Raw genomic sequence first — 13,700 nt, 5'->3', positions numbered from 1 at the left:
GGTGGGATATGTATACATTTCAACTGGTAATGAGTTGAAGAATAAATATATATGGGAGGGAAGAGATTGACCTTCAAAGGTGATAACAACAGATTGGGAGGGCTTCCAGGTAATTATACCCTCAGAGGAGTCCTTGTAATTTACCCTCCTGGCTTTTATGGGATTGCCAATGTGTTGGGGGGTTGAAAGTGAAGACAGAATTTCTTCGATGGACAGATCGGTCGAGATACCTCTGACCAGGCCCATGCGAGTGACATTGAAAGTAGGGATATATGCCTTGAACTTTGAATTAGATGAAATGAAGATATTTTTGATGAAACTGTTGGCAGCTGGCCCTGAGAGGAATTCGACGGAGATTCGGAAGCGACCCTCGGCTTTTACACCTCCAGGTTTGATTGAAAGATTCTTGCTATTTGATAGGAATTTGCCAAATTCAAGAGGGTGGATGGTTTTTCCTTGCTCAGTTTTTTGGGCGTATGCTATGAATGGGCCACGGGAATGAGGAGAATAAAAGTTTGTTGGAGGAAGTTGAGAAAGTGCTGGTGGGGACAGTGAAGTCGAAGGCGAGTCAAGTTTTATTGGGGAAGAAGGAGTAAATTTCCTTTTTTTGGTAGAAGTCAATATGACAGAATCACTGTCAGAAATTTCTACATTTTCCCCGTCTGGGGGGTCTGGAGAGGGATCTGGGGGCTTTGTAGGGGGTCCAGGAGGGAAATCTTCCTCCATTATTCACAACAGTAAACAACTACAATAATAGTATGAAAAATGACAGAAGTAAAAAAGTTTATAAATATCTGGAAATCAGCAGCGAAAAGTGACTCCTGGAAGATCAGGAGGGAGAAGAAACCTCAAGGCACAACACACTACACTTTTTTTTGCCAGAAAACAAAAAAGAATGGTAAAAAATTAATTTTAGATAGAGCAAAACAAAACAACTGATGACAGCCAAATGTTATTGTTGCAATCCTATAAAACCCAGTTTTTTGCTTAAAATCGAACGTTTCTAGGCTACGTTTGTCAAGCGATTTTAATGCCTATTACCTACGATATAAGGTATACGAAGAATATACACATTTTTGGCTTGTAGCTACCTCTTAATCTTAAAATATTGAGGAGGTAAAATAAATTATTATCAACATATTTTGGCAGACTAAAGATTCGTTCGAATGTCCTGGATATGTTAAAACTATCAAACCTACTTATAAATATTTACGATAATCTCTCAAAGGCGCCACTATAATATTTCCTGAATTCAGGCTAATTATAAACGTGTGGAATCTGCCTACAAACTTCCTACGCATTCTTGGAATGATTCAAACTTCAATAACAGTCGGCGAGGTGTTGGATTATGATGATCTTCAAACAATGATAATTACATGATGTCATTTTGTTTTCAAATATAATGCGTCTGGATTCAACCATTTTGTCTTTTGACCGTGATATTGCATTCTCACAAAATAGATAATTATGTCTCATTTTTAGGGTGTTGCGTATTGCATCTTTCCCTTCTTTTAGAGCCAATTTTCGAACAGCCTTTCAGTTTCAAAGATGGCCGCTCCGCGTAACAACTTAAATATTTAGCGAGTAAGTAGGTAATAAGCAAAATATGAAAATGGAAAAATACTGTATTTAAGAATAGGTGCAATTTAAAACCATTTAATCAGCGAGAGTATAAAAATATGAATGTAAATTAATAATCACAAAGTTTTCCGAATTATTTACAGGCAAAAAAAAGAGTTTTCAATTCTATAGGAATAACTTTTGAAGGTTTTACATGTAATTGTAAAATATCATCGAAGTTAAACTGCTAAATTAAACCAAACATGAAACAGAACAAGACACAGAAAAATAAAAAGGTAACGGTCTCAACAGGGAATCGAACCCAGCTTCCCTATCTTATCGGGACAGCAAGACTTGGGTTCGATTCCTAGATGAGACCGTTACCTTTTTATTTTTCTCTGCCTTGTTAGGTTATACGTTTCGTTTTGATTTATTAGTACTATCTTCATATTCAATTACATATTAAAATAGTTTTATTTAATTACAGCTGGAGCGATTGCTAAGGCAGTCACTCCAGCTGTAATTAATTAATCTCAATACTTAATGGAGACAACAATCATTCTGAATCATTTATTTATTTCTTCATGGCCTCCATAAAACAGTTATACAGCAATATATTATGTCACCAATGATAAAATTTTAACTGTCGCATTGAGCAGTCCTTTGTAAGCGATAAATGACAAAATTGCATTATTTCCGTTTTTAATTGATTAAGTTAGTGTATCTGATAACCTTGTATTGAATACATCTAATCTCCGCTATTCTTTGTTTCAGAATTTGCCGATAAAGATTTCCGACGAAAGTACAGCCGATATAAGGAGCAGACCGAATATTGCAAGCAGCACGAGCTCTTCGAAAAGATAAGCGAAAGAAGCACACATTCGACCGATTGACTGATTAACTGTGGTGTGACAGTTCAATTTGGAGAATCGAACGAGAACCGCGGACTTGGAGACCAATTAGAATTACGAAAACGAATTAAAATGGCGAGTGTCGATCAAAAGACCTCCAACGATACAATAGAAATTGAAACAAACGATTCCAAGGAGTCGAAAACTTCGTCGCCAATACCGCCAAAGCGAAAAATTAAGGCGAAAGACGACGAAACAAACATACAAGCAGAAGATTCCTTCAAACCAGAAGAACACTCTCTTATCGTTTCAGATAATTCGAGAGTGGTCTTTGTCAACGAAGAAATAACCAAAAGTGAAGTTTTTATATCCAACATTAGTGATGCCAAAGAAATGATTACCAGTGTTCAAACCGTGACAGAAACCAGTGACACATCTAGCCCAAACACAACCCCAGATTGCCAAGTGATCGCTGGTAACACAAAGTCAAAAATAGCCAGTTTTCTTGAAAAGGCAAATGTAAATCCGGGAAGTGCGCAGTTAAAAATTGTTATGTGTAAAGTTAATGTAAATCCACAAACAAGTTCAAGTGAAGATAACAATATTTCAGTTATCAACGACAAAGTGCACGTTTCGTCAGTTAGTCAAAAGGAATCAGATCCAAATCTGATACTTGTTAAAGATCCAGACACTAGTGTTAAAGTTGAACCACCAAAAGTTGAAATGGAAGATAAGCATCTAACCGTTGTTTCCAGTACTCAAGAATCTTCTAGTTCTACAGTGCAGGAGAGTTCACAACAAAATTCCATCACAGTGTGTACTACAAAAAATATTACTAAACCAACATTGATTTTTGAAATGCCCGTAATAATTCCAATGGGGTATTCAAGTATTGAAAGCACTGGAACATCTCAACAATGCACTGTAGTCATGACATCTTCTTCGTCCGAAACAGAGACTAATGAATATCACACTATTACCTATACAAACAAATCTTCTGGAACAGATAACACTGTTATAATTGAACAGAGCAAAGAAATTGCTCAGTCAAATCTTGTGTCAGAAATTGAAAAGAAGGATGAATCAAATTCTCAAAGTTTACAAATTCCAATCGCAATAACAGTTGAAAAGGTTTTTGAAGGTATTGTAAGAAATAAGGAAAATGCTGTGAGAGTTTTACCAAATGCAGAAAATTCTCCAGAAAAACCCCAAGACACCAAGGAAGATTTGTCAAAACTAAACACAACAAAAACAGTGAATGCCGAAAATTCCCCAGAAAAACCCTCCACACCTCAAGAGATTGAAGATGATTTGTCAAAACTGAAAATATTAAAACCAGTAGTAATTATTAAAATCGAAAATGAACTTACGCCTAAAGAAAAGCAAATCACAGAGAAGAAAAATATAAATGAAATACCTGCGCCTAAATCACCAGATTTATCAAAACCAACTCTAGAAAACCATACTGGTCAAATCACACCAACAACAATCAAGCCAACGCTTATGAAAAAACCAACAATCATTTCAACAGACCAACCAAAACTAGAAAAAGTGCCGTCTGTCACAAAAATCCCCATTTTATTGCACGTTGAAAAAACCCCTAACTTACAAGAAAAAGAAAAAGCTGAAGTTTACAAGGTGAAGAAATCCAAGGCATCGCTGGATTTGAAAAGCTCCACTTTTGAAGAGCCCAAGCTCACCAAAAAGCAGAGAACTTCAAGCGAACAATGCCTCAGTCTATCCAAGTCAGATAGCGAACAAGCAACCTCGAAGAAGTTAAGAGCCACCGTGGACCACTTGCAACACGAGAACGCAACCTATAAGAAGCTTCTGGAGAGCGAGCGGAGCGCTTTCAGGGAGTACAAGGCTTTGCACGAAGTGGAGGCGAGGAAGGAGAGAGCCGAGGCCAGGAGGAGGGAGGCGACTCTGGAAGGGCAGGTGAGGGCAGCCCTGAAGGGACAGCCGATGCTGATGAAGAGTGCCAGTACTGGAGACTCCTCCTTCCCCGATGCGGCCAGACTTGCCACTGCGCTGGAGAACGCCAAGACCGCTAATAAGATTTTGCAGGAGAAGTTGCTGGTAAGTTTCACCTTTTTATTATTTTATTATCCAATTTTGTACTTGTACCCGGAGCAATACTAAGTTTTTTTTTTATTGTACGACAAATTATTTGTCTAGCTACATACAGTACAAGTATGTAGTTCTTATTTTGACTTTTTTAACATTTGTGAAGAGAGTTACACAATTTTGGAGTAATTAAATATATACACTATTTTAGAAATTAGATTCAACAGCATCATTCTTCTTGTCATGGCGACAAATACGCCTGAAATTTTCAGACATGTGTGTCATAGAATTCCTAGAGGAATTAGCTATCAATTATATTAAAACTAAGTATTGCAAGATTTGTAGAACATCTGAAATGTCAAATGCTTCGCCATTGAATTGTGAATGACTAATGTAAATGTCATTAGCTCTAGAGGAAAACATCTGACATGATTCGCTATTGAAATAACAATGTGTTTTATTATATAGTCCAGGTGTGGCGAACCTTTTTGGGCCCGCGTGCCAAAAATCCTCAAATATTATTTCTAGATTGTGTGGCGTGCCCAAGCTGTAAAAAAAATTAACCAAATAGATAAAATAAAAAAAATAAATATTTTTATTAATAAGCTTAAAAATTACAATAGAGTTTCATAAAAATAAAGTCATAATCAATAAATGTACATATTAGTTATTTATCAATGAGATTTTTGCTGTTGTACATTCGATGACAAATTCTTAATTTCTGGATCATATTTCGTCACTTTTAGTAACACACACGACCAACTGGATTCATCAGTCATTCTCCTTCTTGAATCACATTTTATGAAATTCATTTCTGAATATAATGACTCACAAAAATATGTAGAAGAGAAAATTGATAATATTGCTCTCGCTAGTTTTTTTAAATCGCTAAAGATTTCTGGAATGGCTTTCCAAGTTCTCATTATTTCTTCTTCTGCATTTTTATTATTTATGTTCGTTAATCGATCGCTTTCAATTATTTCCAAATCATTTCTCAAATCAAAATTTTTTTGTTTCCATAGCGAACTCAAAATATTCTAGATTTAGCCACTCGAAAATCTCCAAATTGAGGTCATCTGCTGATAGTGTATCCGGATATAAAATAAATTTTGATATCTTTTCAAATCTCCTGAACTGTTTGAATCTTGAAGAAAACTAGTTGACTATCGATTGAATAACTACAGAAAATTCTTGTGTTAATTTGATTTGATCTGGCTTTTCTTCTGCAAAAAGTTTTTTTGTGTTTGGGAAATATTTGAAGGTGTTAGATACAACGCCACGACCAAAAATTTGTAATTTAGCTTGAAATGCTTTGATTAAATCAAACATAACAATAATTGTTTTGTTAACGCCTTGCAATTTAATATTTAATTCATTTAAATGTAAGCACAAATCAGTAAAAAACATTAATTTTGAAAGCTTTTCGAGGTCTAGTAACTCATTATATTTTTCAATGAGATTCTCATTTATTAAAAAAAGTCTAACTTCTTCCAAACACTCAACAAATCATTCAATCTCATAAATAAACCAATCAAGTTGCAAGCGTAAAAAAAATATTCCTATCGATTTCTCTGGAAAAATTGTCAGTTTCGGCGGGGAACATTGAATGGAATTTTCAAATGTAACGTAACATAAATTTGAGTTGAAACAACCCAATTCTGGTTTGAAAAAAATCAACAGAATGACTGTTACATTTGAAAAGAAAAGAAGAATATGAACGATTGTTCAGATATTTTTGAAACAACTGGTCAAATCAAAAAAAAAATATTTTTTAAACTTAAAAATTAAAAAAAAAAAATTAACTTAAATCGTTAGTGTGCCATCCAAATGATCAAACGTGCCATCTCGGGCACGCGTGCCCTAGGTTCGCCACACCTGATTATAGTCTATAATTTATCTTTTAATTTATCTATAATTTCCAATTGTCTGATTTTACTGCATGAAATACATATTTCTTTATTAGAATGTGGAAAGGAAGAGTTTCTATACCATTTAAATTTTGAGTTATTTCCTTATAATCGACAATCATCAGTAGGAGGTCTGGTGGAGGTAAAAAGCTGTACCTATTTTTTCACTTTTCACATGTCTCATTTAAATGTAATACATCAATGATTTGTGACAAAAATAAAATTTTACACGTTTTGCAAATTATTTTTATTATCTTTTGTACATATTGTGCACTATTTCAACCATTTACTTGTTTGTGAGTACTTGTTGTAATAAAAACAACCTTGTAAATAACTTGAATGATTCTTTAAAGGGACAAATTAATAAAATAATATCTGTAAACAGTGTGTGTCTAACTTATAATTTAAATGTACACAAAAAACACAACAAAAACATGCAAACTTACTATTTACCATGTGTGTCATCTATCTCTACAAAATACTAGCGACAATATTGTGTTATGTGATAAGCAAAGTAAAGAAAGAACTGTATTTTTAATAATTACTACAATATTTTTGACATCTAATTAGGATGACATCTATGAATAAACAATATATTTGTGAAAAGATGAGCGCCATTACGGTTGATCGACAAACTAATTTAGTTGTGTGTTTTGTCGACAGATGGTGACTGAGACAGACAAGCGGAAGGCGGGAGAGTTGCGCGCGCAGCACGACGCGCACGCCCTCGTTATATCGCAGATGGAACGCGATTCTCGCGCGCAACTTGTCAAATTGGTAAGTTTAATTATAAAAATTTAGGAAAAAAACATAATTATTAGCTTCTAGTTTAGAACTATGCCCGTAGTTCCAAAATTCGTATCAATATTCTTGCCAAGAAGTTCCTATTTTTCTGTAGTCATCACAGTTGTGATTAACGTAAATATCTGATATGCGCTCCTGATAATCTGCAAAGAAAAACAAAATGATGTAAATAATTATTGTTCATTAACATTGAAGTTTACAAATTACTAATCTTTATAACGTACACAATGTACACACTTAACTATTACACTATAGAGGTTCTTACAAACGTATTTTGAATTTAAATTGGTGTAGTTTTTATGGTTTCCGGCATCGCATTTTAATATTTCATCCCTAACTAACAATCACGCCGTTTCCCGCAGGGATAAGCAGAGAGAACAGACCGCCAAACAAATGGCATAAATTCCTTGCCTCATTCACATTGATACATCGTCTTGTACATACTCTTCTATTATTAGGTATGGCTATTGACATGGCCCGACTCAAATATTGTTTCTCCTTCATCGTGTCATGTCTTTCTCAAGTGTCGTCGACTACTTCTTCCATTATATATATATTTTCTTTAAGCACATTTATTCGTTCATTCGCTGTGCATGCCTTAACCATCACTTTCTTAACCTAAAAATTACAACTTATATCAGTCTCGCATTCTTTGCGGATCTCCACATTTCTCACACGAACATACATGGTTTTACCACATATTCGCCCCAGGGATCTCATTTCTACGGTGACCGGGTATCTCATCAGAATGACATTTTAACACATCTACAAAAAGCGATATAAAGTCATGAAAAGTGATGAAACAAAAACTAGGTTAAATAGGTTATATAGGTAACTATTTAACCTAGTTTTTGTTCACCACTTTTAATGACTCTATATCACTTTTTAAAGGTGTGTTTAATTGTAATTTTGATGAAATATCATGGAACCATAGACTAAAATACATCAATGCATGGAACCCATTTCTACAGCATTCAGTCTAGTTCATCCCTTTGTAGAGCAAAACTACGATGAACTATGGATAGAATGATTGTTAAAAAGGATTGTTGATGTTGCATATACAAGATAATAAAATAAACTATCTACCTAAAGTTCCCGGCGTTACCCGGGCTTTACACAGAGTTTTTAGAAATCAGATAAAGACATTATTATGAAATTTTCTTCCTCCCTTTGGTTTTGAAGATTAAGTGTATAAATTCTTCAATCTTGGAATAAAACTGTAGATTTGTCTAAAAACAAACCAATTCACCGGGACATTCTTTTTTTATATAAGAATGAGATGAGTAAAATAAGAATTTGAAAAGTAAAAGAAAATACAGTGTTTAAAATTTTATACAACTGATAAACAACCACTTGGTGTATAGTTCTTAAACTTACTAATGGTTAAACTGTGTTTTAGTTGCACATTGGATAAAGACTGTAAAATTTCTAATTTTAACTTTTACTAATAAAAAATGTCGCGAAAGAGCTGGCAGCGTTGCATTTTGGCTTAGTGACGCACGATATTCCTGTCTGAAAAAAGTTAGGTTATTTCTGACATATTATTTTTTAATTGACTGTTGACGCGTGAATTATACAAGAAATTTATGATAGTAATGTTTTTAATAACATTAATGCCTTATACATGTAAATATAAATCGATTTTAATAATAATAATAAAATAATCATTTATATAGCGCAGTTTTTGACATTTCACTTCAAGTGCGCTTTACTATAACAAAATTAAAAATAGTAATTAGTATTGCTATTAGCGGTCATGTTCTTTAAATTATTCCTACAATGCGCCTTACCCAATACAGATCAAATAATATAACACTAAATGTACAATTTATACAAAGCGATGACAAAACAAAAAAATAACAATAACAGTGCTATTATAGCACAGGACAAAACAAGAACATTAAAACTTAAACACAATATAAAACATGAGGCAGTTTGTGCTCAGAAATGAGAATATTCTTAGTAGACATTTTTAAAAAGGTACAATAAGGAGGCAACCGAAACCAACAAAATCCTGAAGTTTGAGAATAAAGCTTTATTATAAAACATTGGACATAGATGTTTTTACATCTTCAAAAAGAATCAATATATAGCACATTTAATATACCTTGGAAATATCCCGGAAACCGATGAGAAATTTCAAGTTTATTCAACGAATAAACTACCCTCTGCTGGATAAACAGTGTGTATACCTTTGAATACTGTTAAATATTAGTTTGGACAATTTTAGTTTATTAGTAAGTTTTCTTTACATACACGGTTGTTTATCAATTGCATAAAAGTTACACTACCTTTATTAGTACGGCCGTTAATCTATTTACTGATAAAATGCCTATTGCATATGGCATCGACCAAGGTTCGCCGCCCGCTTTTTCGCAATGCGCTTGCGGCAGGCATCTCTGTACGTGACCACCTTACGTCCCGTGTTGCCCGTGGGCTATTAGATATTATCTGCCTTCAGTTTACAACGTTCTTACCGACAGAAAGAGCCGGTTGGACATGGCGGCGAAGTTCCCTGCAGTCAGCACCATGGGGCGCTGCGCCTTCTGCAGAAGGATGGCCAGTAAGTTTGTCACGCGCTTGTCCGTGGAGTACCAGCGACAGGCATAGGCACTGGTAGCCACCTTCTCGGCCTTCAAATACAAACATACATTGTCAGGAATCTGGAATCAGGACCTTACACCCCAAACGATCTTGAGTTCATCGGAGCTTTTAACAAGTGGTCTAGTAGTTAATGATGACTACGGTTTTATTACGAGGAAAGAAGAAGATTATCTCTTTAGTGAGCTGAATATGAAAATTTTTTGAACTTTTACATTTTACAATTTTACAACGAGAGGAAGTTCTGGAAAGAAAAAAATATTGAGGGATGGGCAGGAATCTTGGCGTCAGTATATCCAGGAGTAATGTATGAATCAATTGCGGTGCCATCCCACTGTGGTGCAAGGAGTTGAGTAGAGAGAATCTGGTAGTCAAAGGGTCTAAGAATCTGATATTCATCTCCCGACGAACCCGGTAAACCCTGCTAAATTACCAAACGTAGCGAACCACTTGGGTTGAAATATGGAAAAAGTGTTGGTTATTCAATGAACGTTCCCAGGACGACGGTACTGATACTTGACTTACCTCTGATGTGATTTCATTAGCGGTATAGGTTTGAATAAAAAGCTGCCAAAGAATGGAAATCAGAAATCCCAGAGTGTTGAAGAATCGTAAGCTTTTGATGTTTGATACATCCTGTGGAGAAAAAAGATATTTCTAAAACATAATACATGTATAAGATTTTTGGTATCATTGTTTAAAAGAAATGCGCAAGTGACAATATAATTACCATTGCAGTCTGAACAAGTATAAGTCCGATGACATAAAAGCTAGACAGGGTTTGGCAGAGAAAAGCTTGACTGTAGGCATTCTGCAAATCCTCGGTTATTCTGAAATAATCAAAAACAAAGTTACATCTTTAAGTCTCAATAAAATTGAAAATTACCCTGAACATCCAAACAATCGAGAATGTATTCAAACATGAAACCATCGTGAGATTTTGTAGGTCGGAAGGACCAAATTAGAATTCAGGTGACCAAAAATAGTAATTCGATATGAAATTGATGGCGAGGGAACATTTGTGTAGATTGTGAAACCGTTAATACATAACTATGACTATTATGAATCTAAACAAAGTACCGAACAATGATTTCTGATGCGGAATGCACGACTTGTCGGTTGAATCTCTTAGATCTTTAAAGTCACACACTTCTCATGAACATATTGAACACATTCATTAAACGTAGCAGACGTTTAATGGATATCTGTGAAGCAATAACATATTACGTATGTATAACACGAATGTGCCGTAATTTGACTAATGATATGGTTCACAAAAGGAGGCGTTTCTTAAGGGGATTTCGAGGTGGTGGAAGGCGGAACCTACGCACGACATTTGAAGGTGTTATAAAACCCCACATAATTAAATGCTTACAACATTTCGTGATTTAGAATAATTGAAAGGGAAAGGGATCATAACATTGTAAACTCAGTTATATATCGCCACAAAGATTAAAGTTCGATATTTACATGATATCAATCTTTGTTGTTGTCGAGTATTTTTTCTGATCTTTGGCCGCTTAAATTATTTGTAATGTTATATAATTAATGTTTTCTTTAAATGTGATTTTTCAATTTTATTTATCAGTAAAACTCAACATAAAATGAAATTCTTTAAAATATCTCACGTTGGCTATGATTGTCAAGAACAAAGTGAAGGGATATATGACTTAAGGGATAGAAGACACACAGATAAATTAGGAATTGGGCTCACTCAATGATCAGTTGATGGTATTGGATAGCTTCCTTCAAGCAATCTAGCATGGCCAAATTAAAATCTTCTTCAGTAAAATAATACATCAATCTCTTCTTCCTTATTTCAAATTCATCAATCTCATCGCATTCATTAGTCGATGAACCAAGATTTTCTAATTGTAGATCCAATTTGTTTGGCTGTTTGTCACATTTTAAGTTAGTTCTAGTATGTTTTAAGATTTTATTTGCTAACCGTTGTTCCAGTATGTATAAAGCTTTGGTTCCAGATTCAACGACAACAATCTGCACCATTTGAAATTGTCCACTTATGTGCGCCATTATTGAGGCAATCATTGTGTCACCCACCATCAAGGCGGTTCCCAACCAAAATATTCCAGAAACACAATATATATAACCAGCAAAGTAGGGTAAATCCTCTTCTGTTCTCCATGGGACATAAACTGTGAACGGAGTAACTCTGGGAATATGGAGTGTGGAATTAGACCGTTGTATTTTATCTTTTCTTGAGATATCTTCAATCAGGTAAAATATGCTCATAAAGAAAATTGTGAGTAATCCCACAGTTAAAAAGCCATAAGTTAAAACATTTGTGAACTTTACTGTAGATTTTAAGATGTTTGCGTCCGTTTTATATTTATACGAATCTATTTCCAGGACTCTAACGATTTTCCTTATTTTTTTGTGGTTTTTCATGAATATCAAGGTTTTAAAGACCTGAATCACATCTATTCCAACCATGGTCCAAGCGAAGAATTGAACAGCTATATCCCTATCGCCTCCCCATTCTGTATATGCAAATACTGTTTCTGATATTGTAAAGCCAATAAAGTTGATGGAGATACAGAAAAAGGAGTAGATGGCATACATTCCAGGATAGTTATCGATGTTGTCATTAGAATGTTGGAACTTGACAATCCCTAGGAAGCAAAGCAACTTGTAGTGGATTTCAAAATAACGTGCTATAGTTTTAGGCTCTGACATGATGCACGCTTTCTTAAACCTTTCCTAAAACTGGCATAGTAATGATTTTGTCATAGAAAGCTCGAATAGGTTAAAGCTCTTTTACGGTATAAAGCATTAAAGATAATTATTCATATAATCTCCACACTGTAATGTAATGCGATTTTAAATGTCGTTTTGATAGCAGCAGACCTGTCGATTTGTGATAATTCTTCACATGATTACACATGTTCGATAGTTACATCGTTAGAGAAAGATTGGATATTACATTAAATTCCTGGAATAAATCAGTAGATGTGTATTTAATTGTACTGGTTTTAACTAGTAAGATGTGGTGAACACCGATGAAGTTAAATTTCAATCCATCAAGCGGCCCGATAATTTTCTAATAATTTTTCTGATAATGTAGAACAATGACGCCACTTGGTTTAGGTACCTAAACATATTTTTTTAAATAACACGTTCAAAAATAATCCATTAGAAATATGCCATAATTTATTTTTAAATGTTTTAAAAGCTAACTGGATTATATCGAAAGCATATTATTTAAAAAAAAAACAAATAATATTACTTATTAACTGGTAAAGTTACCAGTCAGAAGTGAGAAGTCTGAAACCGGTTCGGTTAGAAAAAAAGTGGAGTTAAGTAGATAAATATTCATTTTACGTACTAGTACTACTACTATCAACATTTTAAAATAATGCATTTGATTTTAATTGAAATTCATATATATTTAAATTTATCTCATTATTCAACATTTTCCAATGAAATACGATAAAAAAATACATTTATTTTCGCGATGTAAGAGAATGGGATAGAAAACATGCATTATAATTTCAGCACAATCTGACTGAAAAGATAAAATTTCTACAGTTAAAATTATCTTTTCATATAATTTAGATAGTTGTTTATTGAGAGCGTTCTTTTTTAATCTTTGACTGACCAACTCTTAATTTTATTCAAATAATGCATAAAAATGAAAATATTAAAGTTTAGCTTGGATGTTTACATGAGTAGGCAGTAACTAGTTATTGTCTATTTTGGATTGTGATATACGACATTGGTTTAAATAAACAGTAATAATATAGGTATGATTTGAGATTTTCACGGCCAAAAGTTTTGTAGTGATTTATTTTTGGGGTATTATGTCGAGTTTCGCTACCTCCTTCTTTAGCCAACGTTTCGGAAGGCATTACAGTGCCCTCCATCAGAGCAGGTGTTTAATCCTAAATAT

General features: G+C 34.1%; 2 protein-coding genes across 3 annotated transcripts in view; one reads left to right on the top strand and one right to left on the bottom strand.

The window, feature by feature from the left end:
* Positions 1-13,700, top strand: part of Pif1A (PFTAIRE-interacting factor 1A) — a 291,214-nt gene that overhangs the window by 71,677 nt on the left and 205,837 nt on the right. For both annotated transcript variants that reach the window (XM_089637233.1, XM_089637232.1), the window contains exons 2-3: positions 2,335-4,490; positions 7,049-7,162. In XM_089637233.1, the coding sequence (XP_089493359.1) occupies positions 2,544-4,490; positions 7,049-7,162 (2,061 nt within the window). In that variant the 5' untranslated portion in view covers positions 2,335-2,543. The remainder of the gene's footprint in view (positions 1-2,334; positions 4,491-7,048; positions 7,163-13,700) is intronic.
* LOC149419707 (odorant receptor coreceptor-like) lies at positions 7,270-12,487 on the bottom strand. Its single transcript, XM_089637498.1, has 5 exons — positions 11,505-12,487; positions 10,521-10,620; positions 10,316-10,426; positions 9,667-9,822; positions 7,270-7,332 (listed from the first exon to the last, which is right to left on the bottom strand). The coding sequence occupies exons 1-5, from the start codon at positions 12,485-12,487 to the stop codon at positions 7,270-7,272; spliced, it is 1,413 nt and encodes a 470-aa protein (XP_089493624.1).

The sequence above is a fragment of the Hesperophylax consimilis genome, chromosome 11 (genome assembly GCF_061612785.1).
Source record: "Hesperophylax consimilis isolate HC1 chromosome 11, BYU_Hcon_1.0, whole genome shotgun sequence".
Lineage (NCBI taxonomy): Eukaryota > Metazoa > Arthropoda > Insecta > Trichoptera > Limnephilidae > Hesperophylax > Hesperophylax consimilis.
Note: the sequence above shows the minus strand (reverse complement) of the source record. Positions and strands in the feature narration are given on the sequence as shown.

What these genes read in the sequence shown, in the direction of transcription:
- LOC149419707 (XM_089637498.1), bottom strand. Translation starts at nt 12,487, where the DNA reads ATGTCAGAGCCTAAAACTATAGCACGTTATTTTGAAATCCACTACAAG. An exon ending in TACTTGTTCAGACTGCAATG is followed by an intron (nt 10,427 to 10,520) that starts GTAATTATATTG and finishes TTTTCTCCACAG; the next exon opens with GATGTATCAAACATCAAAAG. An exon ending in CTAATGAAATCACATCAGAG is followed by an intron (nt 9,823 to 10,315) that starts GTAAGTCAAGTA and finishes TTGTATTTGAAG; the next exon opens with GCCGAGAAGGTGGCTACCAG.